Genomic DNA, 17,626 nt, shown 5'->3' with positions numbered 1-17,626 from the left:
GAGATGAGACAGATATGGAGGAAGCGGCATTGCAGAACCAAGGAATAGGGAAGGGAGTCTGATGTCAAAGGAGGAACAAAAGCAGCGACACCCTCATTAGCACTGCAAGATGAGAAATGGGGGAGAAGGGTTGAAATTGACTACAGCAGTGCTGAACATAAGGCATCAGATACAGATGCTTTACTATGGTGCAGTTTTGTGTTTCCATGTTTGTACTACTGCTTAAGGATCTAAGCTCAGACTAAGGGATATAAATCTCTCTTTTGGTGCCTTTACACAAATGTATTATTCAACAGCATTTCAAGTGCACTCAATGCCTCTTCCCATAGCTGTTGCCTCAAATGTGTATCCATCTAACAGATATGAAAGTAGGGGCGGCACTGGCAACGTAACCCAGAAACAGTGGCACTCAAGAAAAACAACTGTAATGGGAAAGAGGCGGAGTCAACACATGATTGACATCCTGTTAGTTCTGGACGTGGCTGCTCCCATACTGGAAACCATGGCAACAGGATTAACCTATTTGTCATAGTGAAGGTGGGAAAGCGAAAGGGGGATTGTTCACCTTCATGCCTGGGTGGACAGACCAAGTGGGTTAAAACATTATTACCCACCTCAAACTGAGCTTAAGTCTGTCAAAAAAAGAAGTGCTGTCGCAAAATGATTATTTGGCGTCGGGGGGAAAAGATCTAGTCCAGACAATATAGGAGAAGGAATTTAGAAGACATAGATATAAAAAAATAAAAAATAAAATGACTCTCCAAACTGTTCCCACTAACAAGAAACCAATTAGACAGTAGACTGGCATATGGATTTGCAGGAGCTGCATGGTGTTATTTTGAACAACGTCTGCTGAAACAGTACCCAGGAAGACAACAGCTTATATGAAGCAGACCAGGGCTCAATAATAAATCCTATACCGACTCTGGATAAATACTCAATTTTATTTACCTAAGCTTAAAACCCTTCAGGGTCATCTCTTAGCAACTGGTATAAGCATGGTTTTAATTTGTGTATTCTAATTAGCTGATGACTCATGTTAAGCTTTTGTTTGTGCATGTAAAGGCAGACAAGAAGGGAAGTTTTTTTGTTGGGGAACAGATATTTGCAATTTTGGAACGGTTTTCTTCCCCCAAAAAACATTTCTTATTAACAAATTATGATAACCACAAGAAACAGAGAATTTGCTATTTGGAGGCCAGTGTTCTCAAATGCCCTTGTGACATTTACCGTATAATGAAATGTAATAATCTATCCAGGATGTGCTGGATAAGCTACCAGCATACTAACCCTTGTTTTCATTGTTAGGAATGTAGTAGCTACAGCTCGTTTTGGCAGGGCTCAGGCTGGTAGCTGGCACACGCTGTCAGAAACTGCGTGTGCCAGAGCTAGCGTGACCTTGTGTACTTGTGTACAGCATGATGTCATTGGTGCACAGAGGGGACCAATTACGGGCAGGAAATGATGCATTTGGCTCCTGAAGGAAGAGGAGCATGCTGGAGTGTAATGGAGGGACCACTGGTCTCCCAGGGCAAGTCCAATCTGGTGTCTTAAATACCCGACAAGCTGGTGATTGGAATGGTATTGCATTCAGTCACATCTAATTTAATAAGAGTATCAGCGTACCAAGCAGCTTAACTCATCCTCCAAAGGACTGGTGTAGAGCCAGGACATGAGCTTGTTTAATGATGATAGCGCTGACTGCCAGTCAGCCATTGCCAATTTACTACATGCAGCTCAATGAAGATTGTCTGCTTATTTAGTCCCGATAGATTGTAACAGCAGCAAGTCTGACCATCCTGGCGATGTCTTAACAAGTTATTGAAAAAACTGATTGGACTGAACCATGTCGTCGTCGTCATCTGCCGCTTGTCCGGGGATCGGGTCGCGGGGGCAGCGACCTAAGCAGGGAGGCCCAGACTTCCCTCCCCCCGGCCACTTCCGCCAGCTCTTCCTGGGGGACCCCAAGGCGTTCCCAGGCCAGCTGAGAGACATAGTCCCTCCAGCGTGTCCTGGGTCTTCCCCGGGGCCTCTTCCCAGTGGGACGTGCCCGGAACACCTCACCAGGGAGGCGTCCAGGAGGCATCCTAATCAGATGCCCGAGCCACCTCAGCTGGCTCCTCTCGACGCGGAGGAGCAGCGGTTCTACTCTGAGCCCCTCCCGGATGACCGAGCTTCTCACCCTATCTCTAAGGGAGAGCCCGGACACCCTACGGAGAAAGCTCATTTCGGCCGCTTGTATTCGCGATCTCGTTCTTTCGGTCACTACCCATAGTTCGTGACCATAGGTGAGGGTAGGAACGTAGATCGACTGGTAAATAGAGAGCTTCACCTTTCGACTCAGCTCCTTCTTCACCACGACGGACCGATGCAGAGCCCGCATCACTGCGGACGCCGCACCGATCCGCCTGTCGACCTCGCGCTCCATTCTTCCCTCACTCGTGAACAAGACCCCGAGATACTTGAACTCCTCCGCTTGGTTCAGGATCTCCTCCCCGACCCGGAGATGGCACTCCACCCTTTTCCGGTCGATTACCATGGCCTCAGATTTGGAGGTGCTGATTCGCATCCCAGCCGCTTCACATTCGGTTGCGAACCGCTCCAGTGAGAGCTGAAGGTCACGGCCCGATGAAGCCAACAGGACCACATCATCCGCAAAAAGCAGCGACCCGATCCTGAGGTCACCAAACCGGACCCCCTCAACACCCTGGCTGCGCCTAGAAATTCTGTCCATATAGGTAATGAACAGAATCGGTGACATAGGGCAGCCCTGGCGGAGTCCAACCCTCACCGGAAACAAGTTCGACTTACTACCGGCAATGCGGACCAAACTCTGGCACCGGTCGTACAGGGACCGGACAGCCCCGATCAGGAAATCCGGTACCCCGTACTCTCGGAGCACCCCCCACATGAGCCCCCGAGGGACACGGTCGAACGCCTTTTCCAAATCCACAAAACATGTGTAGACTGGTTGGGCGAACTCCCATGTACCCTCCAGGACTCCGCGGAGGGTATAAAGCTGGTCCACTGTTCCACGGCCAGGACGAAAACCACATTGCTCCTCCTGAATCCGAGGTTCGACAATCCGACGGACCCTCCTCTCCAGGACCCCTGAATAGACTTTCCCAGGGAGGCTGAGGAGTGTGATCCCCCTAAAGTTGGAGCACACCCTCCGGTCCCCCTTTTTAAAGAGGGGAACCACCACCCCGGTCTGCCAGTCCAGAGGCACTGTCCCCGATGTCCACGCGATGTTGCAGAGTCGTGTCAACCAAGACAGCCCTACAACATCCAGAGCCTTAAGGAACTCCGGGCGGACCTCATCCACCCCAGGGGCCCTGCCACCGCGGAGCTTTTCAACCACCTCGGCGACCTCAGCCCCAGAGATAGAAGGGCCCCCCCCGATGTCCCCAGACTCTGCCTCCACGTCGGAAAGCGTGTTGGTGGAATTAAGGAGGTCTTCGAAGTATTCCTTCCACCGATCCAGGACGTCCCCCGTCGAGGTCAGCAGCGCACCATCCCCACCGTATACAGTGTTGACAGAGCACTGCTTCCCCCTCCTGAGCCGCCGGATGGTGGTCCAGAACCTTTTTGAAGCCGTTCGGAAGTCATTCTCCATGGCCTCGCCGAACTCCTCCCATGCCCGGGTTTTTGCCTCCGCGACCGCCAAAGCCGCGTTCCGCTTGGCCTGCCGGTACACATCAGCTGCCTCTGGAGTCCTACCAACCAATAAAGTCCGATAGGCCTCCTTCTTCAGCTTGACGGCATCCCTCACCTCCGGAGTCCACCACCGGGTCCGAGGGTTACCGCCGCGACATGCACCGACCGCCCTGCGGCCGCAGCTCCGGTCAGCCGCTTCAACAATGGAGGCCCGGAACATGGCCCATTCGGACTCAATGTCCCCGGCCCCCCCCGAGACATGATCGAAGCTCTCCCGGAGGTGGGAGTTGAAGCTCCTTCTGACAGAGGGTTCCGCCAGACGTTCCCAGCAGACCCTCACATTACGTTTGGGCCTGCCAGGCCTGACCGGCGTCCTCCCCCACCATCGAAGCCAACTCACCACCAGGTGGTGATCAGTTGACAGCTCCGCCCCTCTCCTCACCCGAGTGTCCAAGACATGCGGCCCCAAGTCCGATGACACGACTACAAAGTCGATCATCGAACTGAGACCTCGGGTGTCCTGGTGCCAGGTGCACATATGGACACCCTTATGCTTGAACATGGTGTTCGTTATGGACAAACCGTGTCTAGCACAGAAGTCCAACAACAAAACACCACTCGGGTTCAGATCGGGGGGGCCGTTCCTCCCAATCACGCCCCTCCAGGTCTCACTGTCATTGCCCACATGAGCATTGAAGTCCCCCAGGAGGACGAGGGAATCCCCAGGAGGAGCGCTTTCCAGCACCCCCCCCAGAGACTCCAAAAAGGGTGGGTACTCTGAGCTGCCGTTTGGTGCATAAGCACAAACGACAGTGAGGACCCGTCCCCCCACCCGAAGGCGGAGGGAGGCTACCCTCTCGTCCACCGGGGTGAACCCCAATGTACAGGCGCCGAACCGAGGGGAAACCAGTATTCCCACCCCAGCTCGACGCCTCTCACCAAGGGCAACTCCAGAGTGGAAGAGAGTCCAGCCCCTCTCAAGGAGACTGGTTCCGGAGCCCACGCTGTGCGTCGAGGCGAGGCCGACTATATCTAGCCGGAAACTCTCTACCTCGCGCACCAGCTCAGGCTCCTTTCCCGCCAGCGAGGTGACGTTCCACGTCCCTAAAGCTAACTTTTGCAGCCGAGGATCGGACCGCCAAGGCCCCCGCCTTCGGCCGCCGCCCGTCTCACACTGCACCCGACCCCCATGACCCCTCCTGCGGATGGTGAGCCCACTGGAAGAGGGTCCCACGTTGTCTCTTCGGGCTGTGCCCGACCGGGCCCCATGGGAAAAGGCCCGGCCACCAGGCGCTCGCCATCGAGCCCCACCCCCGGGCCTGGCTCCAGGGGGGGGCCCCGGTGACCCGCTTCCGGGCAGGGGCAACTGAGAACCATTGTTGTATTTCTTCATGGTTGGTTTTTTGAACCATGTGCTACATTCTAATATAGTTTATCGGGAAAGTATCATTGACGAGTAATAACACTGGCAATCCCTGACAAGATGGCTCAAGTTGTTACTGCTAGACAAGCCGTTTTTCAGATTCACAATAGACACCATTTCTTCTGAATGCACCCACGTATCTTTAATATATATTTACCCACCTCCTTCACAATGTAATTTCATATATATTTCAATGTTTGTATGTAACCAAATGGTGTTTTTGCATGTTTTTTTGTGTGGGTGAATGAAGGACAAGCCTCTTGACAAGCACCTACAGCAATTTCTCTTTTTTCTTTTATGCTTATTGAATATTGAATGTGCTCTATTTTAAACCCCGCTCCAGCTGCTAAAAGCGACTCCGCAGGTGTGCTAAGACTAAAGAATGGAAAGTACAAAATCTCAGCAGACCAAAGAAATTCAACCACCAATTTAATCTACAAACAGGACGAGACACATATAACCTTTTATTTGCTTGCTGTTCATGCTCTAAACTCTGGAAAAGTGAATGCAGATGAAGAAATCTGATGTGTGAGGAACCTGATTGTCCCAATCAAAATGACTGTTTATGTCAAAACTGTGTGCCATATATGTGTTTATAGATTTTTTTTATTTCTGCTCTTTTCATGAGAAGAGCAATGTAATCAAAAGGAGAGAGCATCCCTCGCAGTCATTGCTACCTAAAGGGCTTGAACAAGGTTCAAGATGATGTATGAATTTCCATGGCAACCTAAAGGAAGGCTTGTATTGGCTGGTTCCTGTGTCATCAGCAGCTACCTCATTCCCCTCGTCCTCCACTACTTTTTTCAGAAACCAAAGTGTCACACAACAACATATGGTGGACAAAATACAAGGAAACCCTGTTCCTAGAGTAAAAGTCTGCTTGGACCTAACCCATCACAGTGCTTTAGACTCTGAGGGACCATACTCCCTGACATATTTTTTCCATTGTGGATCAAATCGCTATGCTATATAGCCACTTTTTTGCAGTCTCATCGTGTCTTTCATTTTCTCTGCTCTCTTTTTTTTTTTTTTCTCTTTTTTTAACAGCTCCCTTGTAGTATCAGAGCCATTATCACAATGCCCTTGATGCTAGTTGTTTTCAAATATTCACATTTAAAAGAAAGCGTAATTGAAGCTGCAGTATTTACTGCACTTAATACTGCACTGGTGTAGATTTTTAAATGTAATTCAATTTTTTTAATTTATCGTATACTTTAATCATCCCAAGAGGCAAAATAAAAATATATACTCCCGTTTCCTGCAAGTGCTTTCCCCTTCACATTTAGCAGCAATTAGAGGGTGAATAAGTGCATGTGTTTGTGTGGGTAAGCACAAGAACAAATGTTCAGTTTGTGTCCTTGTAACAGTTTGTTTAGAAATACCCATCCTGAACGTAAAAAATCTGTTGGGATTGGATGCAGCTATTTGTCTCCTTTCCTCTTTAAAAGAAAGCGTGATTCAAAACAACCTCTGGAATAAGTCATTCAGCAATGTTCAGCATGTGAGTGATTGTGTGTTCTGCCTCCTAACGACTACTCACCCTGATCCAGGATCTCCTCCTCTGCTCTCTTTGGCTCCAATAGTGTCATGTCATCTTGATGACCTTTAGTGAAATGCAAGAAGGAGAGGCAAAGTTGAGTCAGAAAAAGTTTCTTTTTTTTCTTCCTGTTTTGAAAACTGCACAGCTTGTGACATTTTATGAGCAACCTGTCAAAACATTTGTGCTGGAAGGTAGAACAAAAATAACTTTAAAGATAAATCTCAAACTACTGTATTGGTTATTTGCGTATTTGATAGACTTGATAGTGTTTTCTACCTGTTGCATGGTGTCCCGAGTGCATCATAGTCATCATGTTGTCTGGACTGACAGGAATAGGAACGTTGGCTTCTGACGGAATATGGCGGAACAGCTCTTTGGAGCCATCCTGCATGCAGTCCATGAAGGGGTCTGCATGCTTGTTGTCCATGTAGTACATGATGTAGAAGTTACACATCTCGTCATTGGAGGTACCCCTGCAGGGGAATTGAGAGCACATGTTGAGGGAGCGTTGAGAAAAGGCAAAATGGCATAATATCAATAACCACAACGTGACTAAGGTTGCCTGCAGTAATAGAACGTAGAAGGGGCGAGAACACATTTTCTACATTCACAAACAAGATCAGTACATTTAAGATTCATTTGCAGATCTGATGGTAATTTTCCCAACTTCATCAATATGCTAACGCAATTAGAGGACTTTTAAGGCAACCACTCCCCACCCCCCGAAGGAATCAATTTTAATAATGCCAGGAAAAGATAGGAGAAGCTGGAGGGGAGGGGTGTGCGGGGGCGAGACATTTCCTGGGAGATGCGTCAATGCACTCTCCGCCACAGCCATGCACACGCTCTCTCTCATGCTGTCTCTCCCCTCGCTCTCCATGGCAACAGGAATGACATGGCATGGCACACAAACCGCGCATATGCACACATTCACACACACGAGGGGCCACTCAAAAAGGAAATCATGAAAAATTCACGTTCCCAGGAAACCTTCACAATAACGGCCCTGTCTATATACTTGACAATACTTTCACTCCAACTCTTGAGTAAATACACGCACACACACACAGTCTCCATGCTAACCTAGCTCCTGACAGATGTGTATGACACATTAGGCCACCAGAGACCAAGGGAGCGTAGAGAAGAGACAAGAATAGAATAGAAGAAAGACAGGAGATGGGGAGGTGCGCTCTTGTGGAAAGCAGCTTAGCATCACAGCTGCCTGTCACAATGCCCAGTGATGTATAGTTTGGAAACTCAACACCATGCAAACACAAGTGGGGCAGATCCAACAGACAGCCCTGGACGGTCAAACAAGGACCAAGGCTACAGTGCAAACAGCCTGCATACAGTACCGTGGCTCTCCTTTCACTACAAATCATCTATTCTCTGGGGTGGGGATGTGGGGGATAAGAGAAATGGACTGGGTTAAAGATGGAGGGCTGTAGATGGCGGATGGTATATGACTTAAAATGTGCTGATAACGGTAGTACTGTTTATCATGAGAGCTTACCCGATGTAAGTTTTTGAGGTCCTCCCCTCTCCGGTGAACACGCATCGGGAAGCAATCGTGTCTCCATACCTGACATCAACGCCCTGGGTGGCCGCATAGAACGCCTATATTGCGTAAAACAGAGGTACAGTGAGGCAAGAAGACAAATTATCATTACATGGAAGTAGTTGTGGAAAAAAAATCATGGAGGAGACACCAGCCAAACAGTATAGCATCCCATGTTTTCCAGCCTACAGTACACCATCAAAAGTTATACAATACATGATTTGTTTACAAAGTTGTATGACAAATACAAAATTAAGATTAGATTAAACACAATACTGAAAAATTTGGCACATTCCAAGCTGATAGTATTCTAAATGTATGGTTATGGATCAAAATGATCAAATAAAAAATAAAAAATGTTTTAGTGTGGCTTTACAGACTTGTAGGGGGTTTAATATTGGTCAAACAACCAAAACTAGAGAGGGTACATTTTCTGGAGAAATTGCAGGGTGTGCTTGCTTGCGTCGGGTGGCAGGTGGGTCCGTCCCTTCTAGCTATATTTTCAAGCATTTAGCCTAGGGCTGGGCGATATGGGTAAAAGATTATCGATATACATATTTACATTCGATAACGATAATTAAGTTGAACAAGAACATTGCCAAGCGTCCATTTCATATGCCGACAATAAAGCGTCTCTTGACTTGCGTACAAGACGGCGACTTTGGCACCAGTATAGACCTGAAGGACGTGGATTTCCATGTGCCAATCAAACCAAAACACTGGAAATACCTGCGCCTTCAAGGAGCAAGTGTATAAGCACACCTGCCTGCCTTTCAGCTACGCACTGACCCGCAGAATGTTCCCCAAGTGTTTAGAGGTACATGGAACTAATTGGAGACACGTCACATAAACCTCCTTGACCTCGAAGCAGTGCATCGCTTGTTGCTCCACTTCTCCCGAGTGTTGAAATATCAGGATATTCTCTTTTGATCCGACATGTTTACTGTGGCTTATGTCAACCGACCGGCCCGCTCCCCGTCACTCCACTCTCTGGCGACAGAGATTTGGACATGGCCGTTTGGACATGGCCGTTACTTGTGCTCCCTGAGAGCCTTGCACATCCCAGGCAGACCTGATGTCGCAGGATGGCCTACAGAAGGACGAGTTGAAACTCCACCAGTCCATCATCTCCCTGGTCTGGGACCGCTTTGGCAAAGCAAAGATTGACCAGTTTGTGTCCAGGGAAAACACGCAGTGATGAGCCCCCCAGTGATTGGGGCCCAAATCATGGCTTGGTTACTGAAAGGGTCCTGCTAGAATGCAGCCAAATTTGAATTATAAAAAATAAATCAAACCACGCCCACTCATAGGAAAGCTGCGCCTCTCTACACTGTTATATCTTATATCAAACCATGACCCCAAAACCGCGATACATAATGAACCGTGACTTCAGTGTACCTCACACACCTTAAAGGGGTCATTGATTGCAGAACCGAATTTACCTTGTCACAGTTGAATAATGATAGCCTGACGTTGTCATACTCATAATTCTAGTCAGAATATGAGTCTGAAACTGCTCCGTTGGGCTGTGAGAATGGGAAGTGTTTCAACCGAACCCTTCGCTCAATTGGATAGACCTACAACCAATCAGAGCAACGTAATATGTTGTTTGTTGAAAACAAATTAAACCCAACCACTCTTTGGTGATGTGGTTGATTACGTTACTGTTGATCATCTGTCCATCATCGTATAAAGCCCGCCCTGACAATTTGATTGGTCCAAACAGCTCCTGTTCGGACATACTTTTCCCCAAAACTAGCGATCCCAGACCCAACTTTTGACAACAATTTTTTTTGAGGCCGGGGCTAAGTTGGGCTGGCTGCCAGGCTAGAATAATGACAGTTCAGTTAGTAAAATGGACATACTGTGAACCTCAAAGTCCATTGACACCTCTTTCCTATCTAGATCTCACAACTTGAAACAGCAGCTGGAAAACGATCGGTTTCTGAATTTGTGACGTCACAAATGTAGCATCACCTTCGTTACGCCCCAACATTTACATACAGACCAGCCCTCTGGTGTTATGGCCCCGGATCTCAGACACTAGTTTAGCTGTGCGCTGCTCTGTGTACTTCCACAAGAATTACAAAGGACAAAGTTTTTGAGTTTTTAAAAGATATTGAAAATGGACCATCGTAAATGCAGTGTTCCAGGCTGTTCAGGGAATGCTGACACTTTTCAGAGTCTTCCTAAGGAACCAAACACTCGACGGGCTGTGATGTTTGTCCATGAGAAGAGTTCTTGTTTAAACCGGTTCCCAGTGAACCGATTCCTTGGAATCGTCAGCCAAATTCTTTAACAAACGGTTCTCTGTGCCGTTGCGCATGCGCAAACTTTTATAGTTTATTCAGACTGCAGCAAACATGGCAACTAGGCAAAAGCGTTCTAAAGTTTGGTTGTATTTCACACGACAAAATGACAAAAACACCACTTGTAACGAGTGTAAAAAGTATATTTCGTCGAAGGGAGGAAATACAACAAATATGAAGAAGCATTTAAACACAGCATGGAATGTTTGAAGATGATGATGGAAGTTACTGGAATGTCATGTGTTCGATGCATGCAGCAGCGCAGCTAACGTTCGCGCTTCATCTCTAACTATCCAAGGTAGAGCTAAACTCTTCAAAAGTGATCACAACCACTTGTCACTGTGTGAAGCAATTTGCCTTTAATGTGTATAGTTGATCAAGTTATCTTCGGTCCCGTCGTTTGAAGCATACATTTTAGCCACAGCATTTGTCTGCCATTATCAATCACTTCACATTACTTATCGGAGGGCGTGTGTTATCAGCAAACATTCGCGTTGTCGTGTTAACCCATTATTAAACCGAGCATATCAATTTTTAATCCATTATTAAGCATTTTTATTGTTTAAAGGTCACATGATATGCTTTTTTTGGATGCTTTTATATTGGTTCCCTACTACTGTATCTGAAATATCTTTCTCGAAATTCAGCCTTGGTGCATAATTACAGCCACTACGAGCAGTCCCTCAATGAGCTTTCCTCAAAACGCGCTGTTTCTGTGTCTGTAGCTTTAAATGCTAATGAGGAGGAGAGGGGCGGCAACATGCGCTAATGTTTACAACGGATGTATCGCAATGGCTCGTAGCCCCCGTTGCTGTAAGATGCCTCGAATTTAGCCATTCTCATCTGATCACCCTGGTTTGCAGAGGTGCACACTCATAGTCATTTCAATGAGGAGAAAGGCGGATATCGCGCGCCATAACACCAACAGCAGAACGGTTATCCAAATAACAAAGAAGTGTACAACACTTGCGTTGCAGCGTTTGTATTCACACACACACACTTGATGCCATCCACCTTTACATTAGCAACAGTAACTCAGCTTTTAGCTACAGAGCTAATGTTACAGCCACATTCTAAGGGTAGCAAGCTAGGTAACCATGTACACTAAAGCAACAAAATGATATAGCGTTAGTTAACTTACTTGTCCAAGGTTTGTAGCTTGACCAAGGAGATTTAGTAATGATCCAGAATTTAATTTCAGCAAGACCAGCTTTGTGTTGGCTCAAGTTCAGGAAACAATAGTGGCTGTAATGTTTGGCGCAGACATACAAAACTTTGGGAAGTTGTGTCGGAGCATTTCCAGCGATACTGGTTGTGCAGAGCTTGGATGAAGGAACTAAAAAAATACTTTTGTTTTGATTTGTACATCCAAAAACTGAGCAACTGTTATGCTTCGTTTGTTTGTTAGCCATGATGTTTCTCCAGGAAAAAACGATATTGCACTTGCCTTCGCACGATCGTAGCTCACATTTTCATGGGCGGGCCAGATTATCTGGGCGGGCAAAGCAGAGAGAAGGGCGGTAGCCTGGCTCCTTGTGACGTCGTAAGGAGCAGATATTCAAACAGACTGTTTGAACCTTCATTTTCTCAAAGGCGGAGAAGAACACCCAGGGCTTGGTTTACACCTATCGAAAATTTTGGGCCACTGGGGGACCAAAGGCAGGCTAGGGGAACTCATATTAATAACTTCCTAAAGTGACGTTTTCATGTCATGTGACCTTTAACAGAATGGCTGATGTTTGACACTGTCATATTATATTATTTGACCTTGGCTGAAAATGGAAGATTCTATAGCTAAGCTAGCGTAGCTAATAGAAGTGTAAAAGAAGAGCAACGGAAAAATGTAAATGTGTATGTATACATACTGTGTATGGTGTGCAACATTATAGAAAATTATATAAACTGAATGTAAATAAACCCGTTTGTGCTCTTTTTCCCCCACCTTGCCCAATAAGAATTTATAAGAGAACCAATAAGGAATTGAATCGATAAGCAGGAATTGATAAGGAATCGGAATTGTTAAAATCTTATCAATACTCATCCATCTTCCTGACTGTGTTTCATTCAAATAAATAACCTGTGTTGTCATGTAAATCTACAATTCAAGATGCTTGTTTGTCCAGATCTATTTTTCAGCAAGATAGCGAGAGCTAACGGAAGGTGAGTTGAATCACGACAGTTTGTTTGCTAAGCTGTAGTGCTAACGTTACCCACGTAAGTCAATCCTGTTTGCTTCGACAATAGAATTTAGAAAATTTGAAAGCTTTTTTTTCACACAAAAAACTAACGTACAAACATTTTCGAAATCTGACTCAATGGCTGCTGGACATAACAGATTCAGCCACTAATAGCCCACTAATAATAAGACTCGTATCACCAGTCCTGTCGCGTTAGCATGAGCAAAGTAGGGCTAGGCCAACTTAAGTTTTTAAGGTGATAGGCTACATCATATTTGACGTTGAACTATGAAAAATAAACCGTTTGCATTCAGCGTTTTTCGAGTCACCCGGTACTTTGTAAATGTAAATACTTTTATGAAATGCTGCCATACCACAGATTTATTTGCAATTTTGACTAATAACACTGACAAAGTAGGCTATGGCAGAGTTTTTAGTTCTGCAGCCAATTGTGCTCGTGCCGTGTACAAAATACCAAAACAAAGCGCAGATTAAGGAAAGGGAAAACAGTAACACTTTCTTTTAAATTATATATTTTTAGAGTTGCTTTATTTGTCTTAAATAATATAATCTACAATTTCTGTAGAACATTTCGTTAATTCAGCAATGATGACACAAGGGGGAATCAGATCTCACACTGCCATACGGCAGCTCGACTAAAAAAATCTTAGTCGACCAAGAGCATATTGACCAGAAAATCGACTAGTCGACTGAGTGGGGACAGTCCTAAATGTTACATACCCTATTCGGAGACCTTAAGGAACCGTGTGAAATACCCAAAAAACTCAATGACCCCTTTAATAGGTATTAAGGTCCTTTTAAGATGCTTATTAACATGAATGTATAAATATGACTAACCTTACTAAATACTTTGAATCTATTACCCAATTAATGCATATTACACCTGGATCTAAAGAGAACAGACAATTTCCTATTCCAAGGTCTAATAGTTGCTTTTTGACCGCTCAGTGTATGAGGCTTGGCTAGCTATTTAAATGTGGCATTCATAAATCTTTTTTAAGCCTTACATATTCATGCTATGGGTTCAGTGTCTAGACAGTTGGCTGTCATGCGTGAATGGTCCGTATTCAAGTTAAACAGTGACCGGGTCGACAGGCATGTACCCAGCTGGGACCTTGTGCTACCTGAATGTGACTGTATTTTCAAAAAGAATTTGACATAACCAAGTGTGTATATATTCTAATAATCATATTAGAAATATATTTAAAGGCTGATGGGCTAAACAATAACAAATATTTCTGACTTTTGCCTGCAGCAGCCCCCTTAGTCTGTGTTCTTCTGTTCGTGGCATTTTGAAGGGCCTGACATCGCCTGACAGCAACACAGCAAGCGACGTGTGTGTGAGATAAAACCTTGTGGAAATAGAAAGGGCAACAAAGGGAGCACGTGTGGGCAAGGCGCATGCCCATTCAAATACGTGAAGCCTGATGTGAAGGATCATTATCATGCACAAGCCTGACACACAGGATCACAGCAGGGCAAGGTGACTGTGAGAAGCTAACATCTCCTTGGGCCAGGCAAAGCTAGCTTTTTCCATCCCGCATCTCTCCTTTATCTCTTACTATCCTGTCTTCTGCATGAGTCACTCTTCAATTATGGCGGTGCAGTGGAAGGCGCAAGAATCTCAGCCTGGGAAAGATGAACAACATGGATTGTGCAGTGTATGGTGAGATTCAAAGGGTAGGGCTGGAGGGTAGAATATCATTCTGAATGTCGTCCAAGTGGTGATACAATGCACTGTGTTAGTAAACTCCCCAATAATAGATTGCCAGAGACACAATTAGTTTGATGTATTACACAAATCTATTTAATATATATAGTTTAAAAGATATTATCAATGAGTAACTAAAATGTCCGGAGTTAAAACCATCTGACAACCTTTGTATCTAATCCACAGCAGTGCACAGACCACGTCTGACTGAGTAAACAATTTCAGGTCAACCACCCTCGATACTGAGCTACACAGCAAACAGTGAACTAATCTCGTTAGTTGCATTTGTGCATTGCACAAACCCCAGGCATCAACTAAACAAATCTGTCATAGCAACCTTCAGGAATTCAGGATACTGTCTCAGTATCAGTCCAATTCCAAGCCTAGTTCATATTTTTTTGGGTGATATCCTCTTTTTCAGATGGTAGCCAGTAAACATTTTGATGTTTCTTGTTTTTGACTCTGTAACTCGATACAACTATCAAATCAGCAGAAATCTGCGCCTCGTCCATTAATTGTATATAGCGGGAAAAGTTATCCCTTACCTTTCAGCGTGAGAAATGGTTGAGAAATACAAGGTGTTGCTTGTGAGCGTGAGCAGGGAATGCGTGAGACTTGAGAGCCCTGATAACACTGTGAAATATGCCATAGCACTCCCCGGACCCACACTTACTTGGCATTGTTGGAAAGGGATAGTGCTTGTTTGGATAATTAAGATGTCATTGGAAGTAACAGGACTAGCAACATGGTAGAAAAGAGACTTTTGTATTGGTAATCTAGCTAAATGCTCTTATGGTCGTAATATTTGTCAGGCTAAGTACGTGTATGCCTATGCAGGATAGCTTCCGCACATATCCTTTGTTCGTTTGGTGCGTGCTTTGTGCATGTCTCCCTAGGTCTTGAATGTATGCAGTGTTTCCCCTACCGTTGTTTTGAAGTGGCGTATCTATTTCTGGCCATCTATGTTATTTCAGTAAATGGTCTGCAAAGACAAACAGACAACATACTTGTGGCAACTGTGGCGACTGCCGTCCAATCAGAGTCCACTTTCCATCTCGAATCCTGTATCCACTGACGACCTGACCTGTGACGGAAAAGTTAACGCATCTTAAATGGAAATCCCATGATTCAGCTGTACATGTATATCTAAATCCGGTATCTTGTGTTTAAAAACAGATTGCTTTAGATCCAAGTAGCCTCACATTAAGCAGATCAACCTGCTATTGTCTCTGATGTAACATTAACAGAGACTGAGAACCATTTTATATTGAAATGAAACTTACCGAGACGATGTGTGTGGGTCCTGAAGGCAAATGGGTACATTGGATATGAATCATATTCGCAAGCAATATCAGCGTTGGTAACTGTGGAACAGACATTTTCAAAAATAACTTAAATGGCATATTAATGCATCTTATAAATCTTGTAATAAAGGAAAGCACTCTTAAGTATTTGCTAAGAAAATTTAGCAAGAACTTCCAACAGCTTTTAACAAAAGATCACGAAACAACGGGGGGGGGGATCACTGCACCACACATCGATTTTTGCTTCTAAACGCCTGTTGATATTGTGCACATGAATTTTATAGTAAAAAAAAACCCCACTGAGGACCCAAATTTGTTTAAAAATCCATTACCACCAAATAGATGAAACACAATCCCACTGCAGAGTAACTGTGGCTCCACGATAAAACAGATATACTGTATATCTACACAGTATATCTAGATATACTGTATAACAGATATACTCTATACTGTCATCTAATTCCGATGCCCCCACTGGTTATAATTACCACAGAAATGTGGATGGGAGAGGAAGTCGATATGAGGAATGAATGGAGCCTGTGTGGAGCAATGTGCCTGACACAATGAGGGGTGGACGATGGATTGGAAAACCATTGACCACCAGATTTCTGTATGTAACTAAGAGATGCACAGACACACATACACACTAATAATGAATACCTCTACTGCCTGGAGGGATGACAGTATCCACAGACATCATCAGATACATGCCAGCAATGAAGGGCTGTCTGTGGGGAGAAAATAGACTGATATAAAAGCATTGCAGACAATTTTACCTGACCAGAACAACATCTAGACTGGATTTTAATGGAAACTCTTATGAAATGAGTCAGCTTTTTACACTAATAAGGATGCATGGTAAGTCTAGCTACCAAATCTCACGCCAAGGTTTTTGGAAAAGTTGGCAGCCCTGGTGACGTGCTAACATGGATGCAGCTATGAAGCCACCGGGTTTGCTTCAGGGAAAATTACTTTTTAAGAAGCTTCCCAATGGAAACCTTGACAAGAGTAAGGTTGTTTGCACCTTGTGCAATACGGAATTAGTTCACTGTAGGAGTTCTTCCAGTCTCAAATACCACCTAAACGCAAAGCATCCCTTAGCTAATGCGGAACATGCCGGGCCCAGCACTGATGTAGCGCAGGGGAAGAGTCATTGTCAAACTACTATGTTTGAGTGCAACTGAGCCCGTCAGCACAGCTCTATCACCTCTTATGTAGGCCTACAGTTCAAAATTCATGTTTAACTGAATAAACAGTTAGTAAACACAAGTACATCTTATTGAACATCTTTTTTTTTTTATCACCAATTATCATAGTAAAACAGCTTTCTCAAGCAGTTTGTGATGCATTTTGGAAACAGGAGATGAGCCCCTTGTCTAATGCTCCACCTAGCTTAAGAAACCCGTTCACAAAGACTTACTTTTAGTCATTATTTTGGTAGCACACATATTTTGAAAGCCTTCGGCAGAATTCAAATGTGCCATTTTAATCTAGATTAATTCCAAGATTACAGCGAGATTAATCTCTATTTTTTTTTTTTTTTAATCTATGCCCAACACTAATTTGTACTGGCACCTTTCTTGCAATAAAAGAAAGCGCTACAGTACAGTAAAAAGTAAAAGTTTATCATAAAACATAATGTGCAATAACAATAACAACAGACAATTAAATGAACAAGTAAAAACCTGATTAAAAAGGTAGGCTTTAAGCAAATTCTTAAAATGGCCAAGCGAATGAGCATTTCTGATGGAAACAGGTATTTGGCTACAACCCGAATTCCGGAAAAGTTGGGACGTAAAATGAAAACTAAAAGACTTTCAAATCACATGAGCCAATATTTTATTCACAATATAACATAGATAACATAACAAATGTTTAAACTGAGAAATGTTACACTTTTATCCACTAAATGAGCTCATTTCAAAT

General features: G+C 44.6%; 1 protein-coding gene across 6 annotated transcripts in view; it reads right to left on the bottom strand.

Moving 5' to 3' along the window:
* pam (peptidylglycine alpha-amidating monooxygenase) overlaps positions 1-17,626 on the bottom strand; it is a 107,177-nt gene that overhangs the window by 31,498 nt on the left and 58,053 nt on the right. For all 6 annotated transcript variants that reach the window (XM_047050391.1, XM_047050394.1, XM_047050393.1 and 3 more), the window contains 6 exons: positions 16,361-16,428; positions 15,680-15,760; positions 15,404-15,480; positions 8,134-8,237; positions 6,897-7,093; positions 6,621-6,683 (listed from right to left, as the gene is read on the bottom strand). In XM_047050391.1, coding sequence (XP_046906347.1) covers positions 6,621-6,683; positions 6,897-7,093; positions 8,134-8,237; positions 15,404-15,480; positions 15,680-15,760; positions 16,361-16,428 — 590 coding nt within the window. The remainder of the gene's footprint in view (positions 1-6,620; positions 6,684-6,896; positions 7,094-8,133; positions 8,238-15,403; positions 15,481-15,679; positions 15,761-16,360; positions 16,429-17,626) is intronic.

The sequence above is a fragment of the Hypomesus transpacificus genome, unplaced genomic scaffold (assembly GCF_021917145.1).
Source record: "Hypomesus transpacificus isolate Combined female unplaced genomic scaffold, fHypTra1 scaffold_111, whole genome shotgun sequence".
Lineage (NCBI taxonomy): Eukaryota > Metazoa > Chordata > Actinopteri > Osmeriformes > Osmeridae > Hypomesus > Hypomesus transpacificus.
The sequence above is the reverse complement of the archived record's forward strand: the minus strand, read 5'-3'. Positions and strand labels throughout refer to the sequence as shown.